Consider the following 14,963-nt stretch of genomic DNA (forward strand, 5'->3'; position numbering starts at 1 on the left):
ATATGCCAATGGACTGTTGCAGTGGTGGCTGACGTGAAGCCTCATTCTCTGCTATGACATGCAGACTAATTCTCTGCTGACATGAAGACAGATTCTCTGTTACGGGACCTCTCTCCTCTGCCTGGGTGCCGGGGCCTAAATATCTGAGAATGGACTGTTCCAGTGGTGGGTGACGGGAAGCCAGATTCTCTGCTATGGAACCTCTCTCCAATTGATTTTGGTTAATTTTTATTTATTTAATTTTTATTTTAATTCATTTCCCTATCCACATTTGTTTGCAGGGGATTTACCTACATGTTGCTGCCTTTTGCAGCCCTCTAGCTCTTTCCTGGGCTGTTTTACAGCCTTTTTAGTGCCGAAAAGTTCGGGTCCCCATTGACTTCAATGGGGTTCGGGTTCGGGACGAAGTTCGGATCGGGTTCGGATCCCGAACCCGAACATTTCCGGGATGTTCGGCCGAACTTCTCGAACCCGAACATCCAGGTGTTCGCTCAACTCTACTCATGATTAAAGAAGTAAGAAGAGATCGGCAACTACGCGATCAAGAGGAGGAGGTGAGTTATTTATTTATTTTTTTAACCCTAAATTGACATACTAAGCATTCTGTATTAAGAATGCTATTATTTTCCCTTATAACCGTGTTATAATGGAAAATAATACAGTGAATAGACTGTCATCTTAGCAACCATGTGTGAAAATCGCACCGCATCCGCACTTGCTTGCGGATGCTTGCGATTTTCACACAGCCCCATTTTCTTCTATGGGGCCTGCGTTGCGTGAAAAATGCACAGTATAGAGCATGCTGCAATTTTCATGCAACGCACAAGTGATGCGTGAAAATCACCGCTAATGTGAAGAGCCCCATAGAAGTGAATGGGTCAGGATTCACTGCGGGTGCAATGTGTTCACCTCACGCATTGCACCCGCTCGGAAATCTCACCCGTGTGAACCCAGCCTTATACTTCTTCTTGATCCACCTCTGGCTTTTGGTAAAAAAATGTATGTGTGAAGAGGGCTCAGGGCAGTGTCACCTGTCTGCAACAGGGATCAGCAACCTCCAGCACTCCAACTGTTCTGAAACTCCAATTTCCAGCATGCTCCATTCACTTCTATGGGAGATACAAAAACAGCTAAGCAAGTGTGCATGCTGGGAGTTGTAGTTTCAGAGCAACTGGAGTGCTGAAGGTTGCTGACCCTGTGCTAGAAGATACGCTATATGGGAATTTCTCTAGATTCATTTTAGATGTACTCTTTGTAAATAAAACCTCAACTTTGTAAGACCGTATACTTTTTCGTTTTGTGCTTTTTCTATTCAGTTTTATTACTTTAATTTAATGTAATTTTTATTTAAAAGTGTATTTCAGTTAACTTTTAGAGGATAGGGGATAACTATAAGGCTAGGGCTGCACAGCAACATGTCACTGAAAAGTTTGTGGAGCATTTTTGTATAATGATCATCAATGGTATCACACTGCGACATAGGGTTAAAAATGCACCAAAAACCAAATAAGCTTCTTATTTATATTTCTCTATCAAAAATACTTCACATTATAGTGCATACATAAATGACTCACATATTGACACATATTATCACAAAGTCCATACTTAGCAATAATGTCCTGTGTGCATAGGGTCCTTCTGAGGTTCAGCATATATAGTGCTTAGCAAGCATCCAAGTTAGATTTTTGTGTGACTGTCACGTCACACAAAAAATGTTGTACACGTCGCAGTGTAGTTGTTCCCTATTTGTCACATGACATGTCACCGTGTAGCCCTAACCTAAGGGTATGGTATTTACGCCGATCAGCTCTTTGAAGCTTTTGACAGTATACTAAACACAGTGCTGTATATACAGTATAGCGGCTGTGCTAGGTACAGTCAGGTCCATAAATATTGGGACGTTGACGCAATTCCACAATGGATTTGAAATGAAACAAACAAGATGTTTACTGCAGACCGCCAGCTTTAATTTGAGGGTATTTACATCCAAATCAGGTGAACGGTGTATGAATTACAACAGTTTGCATATGTGCCTCCCACTTGTTAAGGAACCAAAAGTAATGGGACAATTGGCTTCTCAGCTGTTCTATGGCCAGGTGTGTGTGTTATTCCCTCATTATCCCAATTACAATGAGCAGATAAAAGGTCTAGAGTTCATTTCAAGTGTGCTATTTGCATTTGAACGCTCAAGATGAAATACAAAGAGCTGTCACTATCAGTGAAGCAAGCCATCATTAGGATGAAAAAACAAAACAAACCCATCAGAGAGATAGCAAAATCATTAGGCGTGGCCAAAACAACTGTTTGGAACATTCTTAAAAAGAAGGAACGCACCAGTGAGCTCAGCAACACCAAAAGACCCGGAAGACCACGGAAAAAAAAATGTGGCGGATGACCGAAGAATTCTTTCCCTGGTGAAGAAAACACCCTTCACAACAGTTGGCCAGATCAAGAACACTCTCCATGAGGTAGGTGTATGTTTGTCAAATTCAACAATCAAGAGAAAAGACTTCACCAGAGTGAATACAGAGGGTTCACCACAAGATGTAAACCATTGGTGAGCCTCAAAAACAGGAAGGCCAGATTAGAGTTTGCCAAACGACATCTAAAAAAACCTTCACAGTTCTGGAACAACATCCTATGGAGAGATGAGACCAAGATCAACTTGCACCAGAGTGATGGGAAGAAAAGAGTATGGAGAAGGAGAGGAACTGCTCATGATCCTAAGCATACCACCTCATCAGTGAAGCATGGTGGTGGTAGTGTCATGGTGTGGGCATGTATGGCTGCAAATGGAACTGGTTCTCTTGTATTTATTGATAATGTGACTGCTGACAAAAACAGCAGGATGAATTCTGAAGTGTTTTGGGCAATATTATCTGCTCATATTCAGCCAAAGGCTTCAGAACTCATTGGACAGCGCTTCACAGTGCAGATGGACAGTGACCCAAAGCATACTGCAAAAGCAACCAAAGAGTTTTTTTAAGGGAAAGAAGTGGAATATCATGCAATGGCCAAGTCAATCACCTGACCTGAATCCGATTGAGCATGCATTTCACTTCCTGAAGACAAAACTGAAGGGAAAATGCCCCAAGAACAAGTAGGAACTGAAGACAGTTGCAGTAGAGGCCTTGCAGAGCATCACCAGGGAGGAAACCCAGCGTCTGATGTCTATACATTCCAGACTTCAGGCTGTAATTGACTGCAAATGATTTGCAACCAAGTATTAAAAAGTGAAAGTTTGATTTATGATTATTATTCTGTCCCATTACTTTTGGTCCCTTAACAAGTGGGAGGCACATATGCAAACTGTTGTAATTCCTACACCATTCACCTGATTTGGATGTAAATACCCTCAAATTAAAGCTGACAGTCTGCAGTTAAAGCACATCTTGTTTGTTTCTTTTCAAATCCATTGTGGTGGGGTTTAGAGCCAAAAATGTTAGAATTGTGCCGATGTCCCAATATTTATGGACCTTGCTGTATCGGAGCCCAATCCTATTCACTTGAATGGGACTGAGCTTCACAAAGGCCATGTGACTGGCCCCTTCAAAGAGCTAATCCCCTGGGTTCCTGAGGATAAGGATAAGCACACCATGTGACTATATCCTGATTGGTAGGGCAAGTAGAAACGTTTTATAATTCAGCTTGTAGTTTTGCTTTGTGAACATGTCCCAAGGACTCTTTCTCTGCAGTCTGGGTGCCATATAACTGCTATACTGAGTGCCATATATGGGACATTTTTCCACTACCTTGTTTGCTAAAAGTTATTTCTTTAGAGGGTACAGTCCTGACCAAGTTTTCACCCCCAGTAGAAGAGGAGATGAGCCCAACTAGGCCCCCCTCTTGCCCTGGGCCCCATAGCAGTCGCATGGTCTGCCGCTATAGAAGACTCATTACTGCACATGAGGGCTGAGCCTTTTAACATGGTCACATGGCAGAGAGATGTAAAGATGTCTATCTACCTAAAGACAAGAATATCCTTTATCAGAATCATACATCATAGCAGGAGCATGTAAGATGCACATCACTAGTTATTTGGTCAACAGTCATCTGTCATTATGACAGGTGACTAGAATACCAGCCTGTTGTAACATGTTTTCTTAATCCAGATTTTATGTGATCATGTAAGCAGCAATGACAGTATTGTGCTAGGTTGGCTGCTCTCCTAGGAGATGCATTCCCAAACTCTAATGATAAACTAATCATCAAGCAGAACACAGAGTTAAACAGTGTCTAGGTACAGTGGGAGGTGAATGTCTTTACTACAGATTATCTGAGATTTTATATCGCTGTAATAAGACTGATACGAATAATTAACTTTGCTTTTACATCTGTTTTTATCTAAATGTCAGACCGCTTCAATTAACGTAATAAGAAAATGGTATCTATTAACTACTCTTTTAAGGGCTCGTTCACACAAACGCAAGGGCTCTGTGCCTGTGCTGTGGACAAGCCGTGTGAATGAGTCTGCAAATCCGGAGATGCGGAACGTAAGCACGAAACGGAACCCCACAGAAGCATTATGGAGTGCTTCTGTGGTGTTCCATTCCGTGCTTCCGTTCCTCAAACAGATAGAACTTGTTCAAACTTTTTGCGGAACGGACGGATCGCGGACACCATTCAAGTGAATGGGTCTGCGATCCGCATGTGGCTGCCCCACAGTCATTGCCCATGCATTGTGGACCGCAATTTGCAGTACGCAGGATGGGCACGGAGCCCTTATGTTCGTTTGAACAAGTCCTAAAAGAGATATAGGACATTTGTCACTCCAGAATTGTAGGTTGAAACAGTGACAAAATAGTTTTTTTTTCAATTTTGGGGATTTACTTGCACAATTTTTTTTGGCTTTTTGCACTTTACACGCACTCCAGTTTTAAAAATTGGGTAGGAAAATGGTGTGGTTAGCTATGTCAATGAGTTTAATTCCAGATTTATCAGTTGGACTTTTTAAAAAGTAAAAAAAAAAAATAATAATCTCAGACTCCCTCCATTAGGCAAGGGCTACACGACAACAATGGTCGCATGACATCTGTCGCAGCCAGGATCGCTGAGTAGCGGTGATCTCGTAGAAATGAATGAGATCACCTCGGCAGGATTTCTTGCGACTACCTTGGCAATCCCATTCATTTCTATGGGACCACCGCTGCTCAGCGATCCTGGCTGCAACCAGTGTCTCTGTGTAGCCCTTGCCTTAGGAGGGAAGGGGCCGGGGTTGTACAAAAGCTGGAGTAGCTTTTCTAAACAAAAGTTTCAAGCTTCAAGCTTCAAAACAAGCCAAATAAATTACATCCAAAGAACAACAACACAGACTTAAGCAAAATGGACTTTAAGTATTACCTTCATGATCGATTTCCCCTATATAGCAGTGTAGATGGAGAGTCCACACAGTTTTAAAATGTCACTTACCACTTTTTACACACAGACGCCTTCATGCCACTTTGTGTCAAAGTGTAATTTTTCATAAATATTGCAAAAAAGTTGATATTAATGGGTAAAACTGTAAGGCCTCTTACACACGGCCGCAGTGCTCCCGTGTCCGTATTGAGGGCCATACGACAGTTCCACAATACACGGGGCATCGACCGTGTGCATTCAGCATCATGAATGCAGACCCATTCACTTGAATGGTTCCACAAATGTGACAGTGTGGAACGGAAGCACCACGGAGTACAGTCACACAGGGAGAGAGAAGGCTCTGTGTGTCCCTCTGTCTAGCCTGTCAACATGTCACCCACTGCCCTTCCCCCTCCTCCACCACCCTGGCTGACACCTCAGCTGTCTGAAAGGGGAGGATGGCTGCTTTCTGTTGGCATATCTTGGGCTATTTTTGTTTTAAAGCTGACAATCTCAGTGAGTTAGAAATTGGGTTGGGAATGAAAGCTGCAGCTATAGGGCTGTTTCACACGAGCGAGTCCTTTGCGGGGATCACGCTCCGTGTGAGTGTGATCCTCCGCTCTGGACTTGCAGGAGCGCACGGCATTATCATGATTTATAATGTTATGTGTCTCTGCATGGCCTTTTTTCCACAGAATAGTGGACATAAAGCTGTCAGTATGATTCTGTAGACATAAGGTCAAGCAGGGGCACATAGCATTATAAATCATAATAATGCCGTGCGCTCCTGCAAGTCCAGAGCGGAGGATCACACACGGAGCGTGATTCCCGCAATGGACTCGCTTGTGTGAAACAGCCCATATGCTTCTTTTCACTGAGACTCATTTCAAAGGCCTCTCGCTATATCCTCGATCTTCATCTTGTTTTAAAGCTGAGACTGTCAACTTTAAACAAGACCTGGCTTGAATCTCAAGCTGTTGCTCAGCCATCAGTACTAATAACTCCTACACCAGAATACCACCGTTTTAGTCCCTAAATTCTGGCTTGTGGCACTGTACACAAAAATCAGAGAGGCCTCCCTAGGTCTCTGCTTGGGCAGCCATTTAGGAAGGGCAACAGAAGGGGTCTCCGCAAAGAGAACATGTTGGTTAACTACAAGGACAAGAGGGATGATGTTGTACTGATCACAGTTCACGGTAACAGCAGCTCACTGCCCCTGTATGATGTGTCACTACAACTACCCCCTAAGCAGGACTGCATCCTGGACTACAATACGTACATTTTTCAAATCAAGTTTTGGGGCCATTTAATAAGACCAGCGATTTAAACACCGGTCTTAATACACCTGCACTGGCACTTGATATGCCTAAGTTATGTAGAGACACCTTAAATCTATGCCAGCTCCCTTAGTGGAGTAGATTTAGATCATTTCCCACAACAAAAACTGGCATAGAAAATGAAAGATGAGATGGGCCTGTTGGCCTGCACTCTTCTCCGCCCACGCCATGACCATTTTGTTTTAGAGCTGGCGTACATGCCATGGAAGAGGAAGAATTAAAATCTGCGAAAAAGTGGTGTGTATCTAATCATAAATGACCCCTTAGTTTTTTAAACAATGTTAATTTACTATGGCTTGAAGTAATCCATAATTATTTAATCTTTTTAGATCTCTGGTATATCGGATGCTACAATCGCAGCTTGCTCAGTTTTCAAGAAAAGGGATACAGGACTTTGTTTCTTCATCAGGGGGATTTACCATCTTGTTCCAAATTGTGTCTGCAAAATAAGTAAGTTTTCTTGTTCAGTTATAAAAATACATCATATTAGAGAGCTAGAAAAGGTTCAAAAATGCTACCAGACTGCTGGAGAGTGGCATAGAAGGGCCCTCTCCTAATAAGAGGCTGCTTAGGGCAGAAATTGGCTCTCCTTAAGGGGGTCATCCATTATAATGTAAAAAAAATTATAATCAGGCATCATATAGTACATGACAATCTGTCTCCCCATTCATTGATCCAGTTGTACTGCTAGGTTTATGTAGAGCTGGCAGCTCAGGGGATGTGTCCTTTCTGCTGCAGCGCTCTCCATGTTATCCATCTATCCACAGATAGCTATTTTGGATTACTTGTCCCTACTATATGATGTCAGTACAGAGCAGCATTCTGTCTGGATGAACAAGATGCCTTGGATGCAGCTTAGGGCTCGTTCACACAAACATGTGATGCCTGTTTTTGTATTGTGGACCGCCTTTGCAGATCTGCAGTACACGGGCACCATTCCGTGGCCACTCTGCATCACAGATGCGGACCCATTCATTTCAATGGGTCCGTAAATCCGGAGACGTGTAACGGAGGAACGGAATGTTACACTACGGAGTGCTTTCTGGGGTTCTGTTCCGTGCTTCCGAACGACAAAAAGATAGAACTTGCTTTTTCTTTTTGCGGAACGGAAGGATCATGGACCCATTCAAGTGAATGGGTCTGAGATCCCCATGCGCCTGCCCCACAGACGTGTCCGTTCATTGTGGACTGCAATTTGAGGTCCACACCACGGGCACAGCCTTCACACGTTCGTGTGAACGAGCTCTTAGGAAGAGGTTCTGACTCTCCTTAAGGCCTCATGCACACGACCGTTGTGTGTTTTGCGGTCCGCAAATTGCGGATCCGCAAAACACGGATGGCGTCAGTGTGTGTTCCGCAATTGGTGGAAGGGCATGGGCAGCCATTAATATAACTGCCTATTCTTCTCCGCAAAACGGACAAGAATAGGTTATATTTTTTTTTGCGGACCATGGAACGGAGCAACAGATGCGGACAGCACACTAAGTGCTGTCCACATCTTTTGCGGCCCCATTGAAGTGAATGGGTTCGCATCCAAGCCACAAAAACTGCGGCTCGGATGCGGACCAAAACAATGGTCGTGTGCATGAGGCCTAAGGAGACAGCTGTCTGTGGATAGATACTGAATATGCTTGTGTATTATTTACCACCACACAAAACACCCAATTGCATGGGGTTCAATATGTGAGAGAGAATCTAAATCGCACATCCTCCTTACTATGCTTTTGATATAACAACTGTTTAAAACTGCAGCAAGATAAAACATGGCTCTACAGCACTATTGTCAATCTATTGCTATGCACTATTAGGAGGCATTAGTATACAGTTTCAAAGAGCATAGTCCCACTTACCACGACAAGGTTGCCTCTTCAAGTGGGGACCTACTCTAACTTTGGCGCTGCACTGTGCGGCGACTATCGTGCCCCTACACCGCTCCAGCAGGCAATGGGACCCAGCAGCCACACAGCACCCTCACTGTGCGGCAAAGCCCAATTGCATGGGGCCCCCCCGACTGGCGAGTCAAACAGCGTCACAACGAGGGCCGCATCCTGCCATCCACTTTCATAGGCCTCAGGCTGCTATGTAATTTATAATCCCACAAATGATATGGTTGTCAATTTACAGTTCATGTCATGATGATGATGGTGCACATATAAATTACTTATGCCAAACACACTGGAACAGATTAACTAGTGAAACTGAGTCAGAATTCTGAGGAGACATTTGATACAGCAGTAGTAGAATATTGTATCATCATTAACCATCTATTCCAGGCGTTGATCAAACGACTTGAAGCTGTGAGCAGCTATATAAATGGTGTTTGTCTAAAAAATTGTATGATTTTCCTAGTCCATGACATAAAGTCATGATTTTATGAAAGACACGGAGGCGAGTATTGCATGAATCTCTCTTTACTAACAACCACAGCAGCAAAGAAAATCAACAGAACTTAGCATATAACCATGGCAACTGGCCCTCCCCTCCTGAGCCCCTATAAAGAGTCCATGGGCCAGTAGCCCCTCCTCTTTCTTGGCGGATGCCACCGAAACCACCAAACGAAAACCGATGGAACTGTAGGAAACAGGAACCGAACACAGGAACCGAAGAAAAACCTCAGGTACAGCAGATTAGATGTTCATCCTGCGAAAATATAAAGTGCATGAAGAGGTAGAAAAAATTATGCATGAATTCAGAATACAAACACAAAATCCTAAATGCATCAATCTACTTAGGATAAAGAATACAATCATAACTTAACCAATAACCTATAGGAGGAAAAAAAACAGAATAAAAAGAAAATCAAGGGGGGGACAGAAGAGAGGTGGGCAATACTCGCCTCCGTGTCTTTCATAAAATCATGACTTTACGTCATAGACTAGGAAAATCATACAATTTTGTTTCAAGACACGGAGGCTCCTAATGCAGGTTCAAAGCTGAAAAACAATAGAGTAAAAAGTGTGCAGCTGAGGACGAAAGTAAAACTCCCTAAACGTAGAAACTCTGGACCGATCAGCAATCCTCATGATGTCCTCCAAACGAGCGCCGGCCACAAGCATAGAAGTGGAGGAAGCGCTCCGCGAAGAGTGGGCGGTAAAGATGGAAGTGTCCACTCCTGTCAGGGACATGATCCATTTGACCCAGCACGCCAGCGTGGTGGAAGTGACCGGAGCGAAAGGTCGAGGGAAGGAAATAAATAACTGTGGAGAGTCGGGAGAGTGATGCCGAGAAGTTCTTGCTTCATACTCACGGAGACAAGCCACCGGGCAAATGGCCGGACCAGTTGGGAAACTGGGATATAAGACAGAACGGATTTGCGTCTTGGTCTGACGAGTGATATTAAAAATAACACCCTCGGGAGAGAAGGATCTGGCGTCATAGCCCAGAGCCCGAACGTCCAACACTCTCTTACAAGATATGAGACAGAATAGACTGACGAGTTTAGCAGATAACTGACGAAGGGAAAGTTCAGAATTGGACGGCCAAGATGAGAAAAGGGATAAGACCAAAGAGACGTCTCATGAAGAAGAAAAACGAGGCATGGAAGGACGGGATAACCTAGTGCCCTTAAGCAAACGGCAAACCAATTGGTGTTGGCCCGCCGGGCGACCCTCAAAACACTGGTGGAGCGTCGAGATAGCGGATCTGAAGAAGTTGATGGTCCAATATGCTTTACCCTCCTCAAACAAGGCCGTGAGGAACTGGAGAATTTCCGTTACAGTGGCTGAAACGGGATCCACACTTCGTGCCAAGCTCCAGCTAGCCCAAGATCTCCAGGCTGCTCTATAGGCCCGTCTCGTGCCGGTGGCCCATGGATTCTCCAGTAGTCTCTGAGTTGCCTCTGAAAACTCAAAGCTGGCTCTGGCAAACCTGATATTCTGCAGGCCAGCAGTCGCAAGGAGGCGTCCACGAGAAGTGGATGCTGAAGACCTCCTGAGTTGATGAGTAGAAAAGGGGACGACGGAAGAAGTAAGGGGGGAAGAATAAGTAATTTCAGAAGTTGAGGGAACCGTGACTGGGAGCTCCAAAAGGGGACGATGAGGACGAGGTCCGCCAACTGATAGTGCACCTGATCGAGGACACGAGGAATCATGGAGAAGGGGGGGGAAAGGCATAATGCAGCAGACCGGACCAATCTTGAAGGAAGGCGTCTACCGCCTCTGTGTCTGGGTCCGGCCGCCGACTGAAAAAACGGGGCAGCTGCGCTTTCAGGCGAGAAGCAAAGAGGTCGATAGAAAATGGACCCCAGAGTGATGAAATGTTGGAGAATACCTGAGCGTCCAATTTCCAGTCGCTGCCATCCCTGAGATATCAAGAGCTCCAATCTGCCTGAACGTTGTGAAGTCCGGGAAGATACTCTGCAACCACCGTGATATTCTGGTAACATAGTAACATAGTACATAAGGCCGAAAAAAGACATTTGTCCATCCAGTTCGGTCTGTTATCCTGCAAGTTGATCCAGAGGAAGGCAAAAAAAAAAAAACCCTGTGAGGTAGAAGCCCATTTTCCCCACTTTAGGGGAATAAAAAATTCCTTCCCGGCTCCAATCAGTCAATCAGAATAACTCCCTGGATCAACGACCCCTCGCTAGTAGCTATAGCCTGTAATATTATTAAGCTCCAGAATTACATCCAGGCCCCTCTTGAATTCTTTTATTGTACTTACCATCACCACCTCCTCAGGCAGAGAGTTCCATAGTCTCACTGCTCTTACCGTAAAGAATCCTTTTCTATGTTTGTGTACAAACCTTCTTTCCTCCAGACGCAGAGGATGTCCCCTCGTCACAGTCACAGTCCTGGGGATAAATAGCTGATGGGATAGATCTCTGGACTGAGCCCTGATATATTTATACATATTAATTAGATCTCCCCTCAGTCGTCTTTTTTCTAAAGTGAATAGCCCTAATTTTAATAATCTTTCAGAGTACTGTAGTTGCCCCATTCCAATTATTACTTTAGATGCCCTCCTCTGGACCTTCTCCAGCTCTGCTATGTCTGCCTTGTTTACAGGAGCCCAGAACTGTACACAGTACTCCATGTGTGGTCTGACTAGCGATTTGTAAAGTGGTAGGACTATGTTCTTATCACGGGAATCTATGCCCCTTCTGATGCAACCCATTATCTTATTGGCCTTGGCAGCAGCTGCCTGACACTGGTTTTTGCAGCTTAGTTTGCTGTTTATTAAAATTTCTAGATCCTTTTCCATGTCAGTGTTACCGAGTGTTTTACCATTTAGTATGTACGGGTGACTTGCATTTTTCCTTCCCATGTGCATAACTTTACTTTTATCAGTGTTAAACCTCATCTGCCACTTATCTGCCCAAGCCTCCAATCTATCCAGATCCCTCTGTAGTAGTATACTGTCCTCATCAGGTGAAGGCAGAAAGACCAGAACTCCTTGGCCAAATGAGAGAGCATGGCCGAGGGGGTTCCGCCCATGGCGTTTACGTAACGGACTGCAGAGACATTGTCCATACGTAACCTGATGCACGCTTTGGCAACGTCCTTCGTGAAACTGCGAATGGCAAAGGAGCCTGCAAGAAGTTCCAACGCGTTGATATGGAGTAAGGTCTCGTCCTCTGACCACTGGTGGACACTCCGTTGCAATGTGCTCCCCAACCGAGGAGACTGGCGTCCGAATCCACAGTGAAATCCGGTTATGGACCGCAAATAGCATTCCAGTTCCAAGCTTCGAGGTTGTGGATCCACCATTGGAGCTCGTCTCTGGTCTCCGGGTCCAAAGAGATCAAATCCGCGTAAGAGGCACCCCCCTGAAGATGGGCAGTCTTCAAGCGCTGTAGGGACCAGTAGTGGAGAGGAGCCGGGAAGACCGCTTGAATAGATGAGGAGAGGAGACCAATGATCCAGGACAGATGTCTCAAGGAGAACTGAGGCATGGCAAGCATTCTGCGCAGTTCCTTGCGGATCGCACAAACCTTCAACATCGGAAGGCTCAAAGTTTCCGCCGTGGAGTCCAAAGAAAATCTGAGGAACTCAATTGTCTGGGAGGGAATCAGAATCGACTTCTCGAAATTGATGAGGAACCCCAGTCGAGACAGGAGGACTGTAGTCGAATCCAAGTGACGAAGGAGGGTCGTGGGTTCCTGGGCCAAGAGGAGAATGTCGTCCAGGTATACTATTCATCGAATCCCTCGGCTGTGGAGCCAAGCCATGGCCAGGCGCATGAGCTTGGTAAAGCACCATGGGGCTGAGGACAGGCCGAAAGGTAGGCAGGTGAAGCGCCAAATCTCGTTGTGCCACCGGAAGCAAAGAAGATCTCTGGAAGACTCCGGAACGGTGAGGTACGCGTCCCTGAGGTCAAGTTTTACCATCCAATCTCCCTTGAGCATGAGGTCTCCGAGAAGATGGATGCCCTCCATTTTAAAATGCCGATATCGGACAAATCTGTTCAGCGGACGCAGGTTGATGACAGGTCTCATCTGGCCGTTTTTCTAGTGGACCAGGAAGATGTTGCTCAGGACGGTCGGTCTCTGATTGGGGGAACGCTCGATGGCCTCCTTGTTGTAGAGGTCTGACAGCTCTCTGTCCAGGAAGCCCTGCGAGGTCCCTGATAGTATCTGAGGATGAGGGAAAGGAAAATGGTCTGGGAGGTCCACTAGTTCGATGTGAAACCCGAGAACCGTGGACAAAATCCAACTTCCAACTGTCCGTGGTAATTGCGGACCAAGCATGAAAATAATGTTGGAGTCTGCCCCCTACACAAACCTGGGAAAAAAGAGTAAGAGTGACACTTAACAAATGGTCGGCATGAGCCCGAATATCCTCTGTAACCTCTGCGGCTCGGGGTTCCTCGGGAAGAAAAGAAACTGGTTGGCTGTCTTGGGTCCTGAAAGGAGGCCCTCTGTCCAAAGGAGCGATGGTTGTAGGAACCTCGACCCGAGGCGCGGGTCTGGAACGTGGAACGGCCTGACAGGTGGCCCCTAGAGCTGCCGGCCCTGGTAGATACCCTACCCTGAAAAACCCATTTCATAGAAGACTGGGCCTTGTCCAATGCCATGAAGACCCCTACGAATCGGCCTAGATCCTAAATGAAGGAGTCGCCGAATAAAAGGCCCTGGGCCTCATGCCCTGGTTCAGTGAGAGCTAGATTGGCGAGCTTAGGTTCGATTTTGTAGGATGGATACACGTCGTTCAATTGAGAGTGACGTGTTTACACTCCCCGCAATGCAGATTGTGCGTTGGGCCCATCCCCGGAGCTCTTCCGGGTCTACTAATTCATCCACTGCTCAAGCGGTCTCGGGTAGCTCAAAAATTTTGGCTAAAGGACCAAAGACATCCAAGAGCTTGATTTGGCCAGAAACTGGACCATTTTGGGGTCCACTATGGGAGTGTCGCAAACTTTATTGGCCACAAGGGGTCGCGGGCATTTGGCCCGTAATTTATTGCGCACCTCTTTGCTGAGAGGGCAGCGAACCCGCGTCTCTAAGTAGTGAGCCATGTGGTCCATCGGGATCCATTCTGCGGATCTGGGATGGTGTAGGGAATCAGGATCAAAAAGTGGCTCACCGGACGGGTTAGTTAAGGAGACCGCAGTGGTAGGGCCGGACCCTGATGTTCCCGCTACAGGAGCTGAAGGAATGGTAGTAGGGGGTTGTGGGGGTGACCCGGATGGGGATTCATCATATGCCTCTAGGTCCTCAAAACCGGCCTCCTCATCAGAGCCGATATCAGAATCAGTCTTACGCATAGTGTGTGCTTTGGCACATTTCCATCTCCGCGCCTTTTCTGCCTGGCGGGATAAGGCTCGTTTGCGTGGATTCAGTGCATTCTCATGGGTGGCTATAAACACACCGATCTCATTGTTTCTGGAGGCATGAGTGACCGTGGGCGGGACTGGAGTCGGATCCCTGAGGGGGATAGCCCGCAGGGCCTCTGAGATAGAGAGAGAAAGGGTATGGGACATGGATCCCATAGCAGCAGATATGGCCTCAGATACAGAGCACTGCAAAATCTCTGCATGGGACCTAAAATCAGTGGAGGAGGTAGCAATCTCCCTGGGTGGTAGAGGTGGGGAAATATCCGGGTCGGAGGCGACAGCCAGAGGGCTACGGGAACTATGATGCTGAGACATGGTAGGAGGATAAAATACGGAGTCTAGCTGTGCAGGGGGATGAAAGAAACTGCAGGGAGCCTTAACCAAGAAGGGTTAGCAGGGAGAGTTTCCCTAACCCAGTGAACGGAGCACCTGTGGAGCCGCTGTCTGCCGTTTGAGGTAGGTGACGGAAGCGGAAGCGCGCAAACAGAGGGGAGAAGAAGGGAGTCCAGAACCAGT

At 46.0% G+C, this 14,963-nt stretch overlaps 1 protein-coding gene across 1 annotated transcript in view; it reads left to right on the top strand.

The window, feature by feature from the left end:
• PKD1L1 (polycystin 1 like 1, transient receptor potential channel interacting) overlaps positions 1–14,963 on the top strand; it is a 405,256-nt gene that overhangs the window by 23,917 nt on the left and 366,376 nt on the right. The window contains exon 2 of the mRNA XM_044295257.1: positions 7,004–7,124. Within this exon, the coding sequence (XP_044151192.1) occupies positions 7,004–7,124 (121 nt within the window). The remainder of the gene's footprint in view (positions 1–7,003; positions 7,125–14,963) is intronic.

Source organism: Bufo gargarizans, chromosome 5 (assembly GCF_014858855.1).
Source record: "Bufo gargarizans isolate SCDJY-AF-19 chromosome 5, ASM1485885v1, whole genome shotgun sequence".
NCBI classification, from domain to species: Eukaryota; Metazoa; Chordata; class Amphibia; order Anura; family Bufonidae; genus Bufo; species Bufo gargarizans.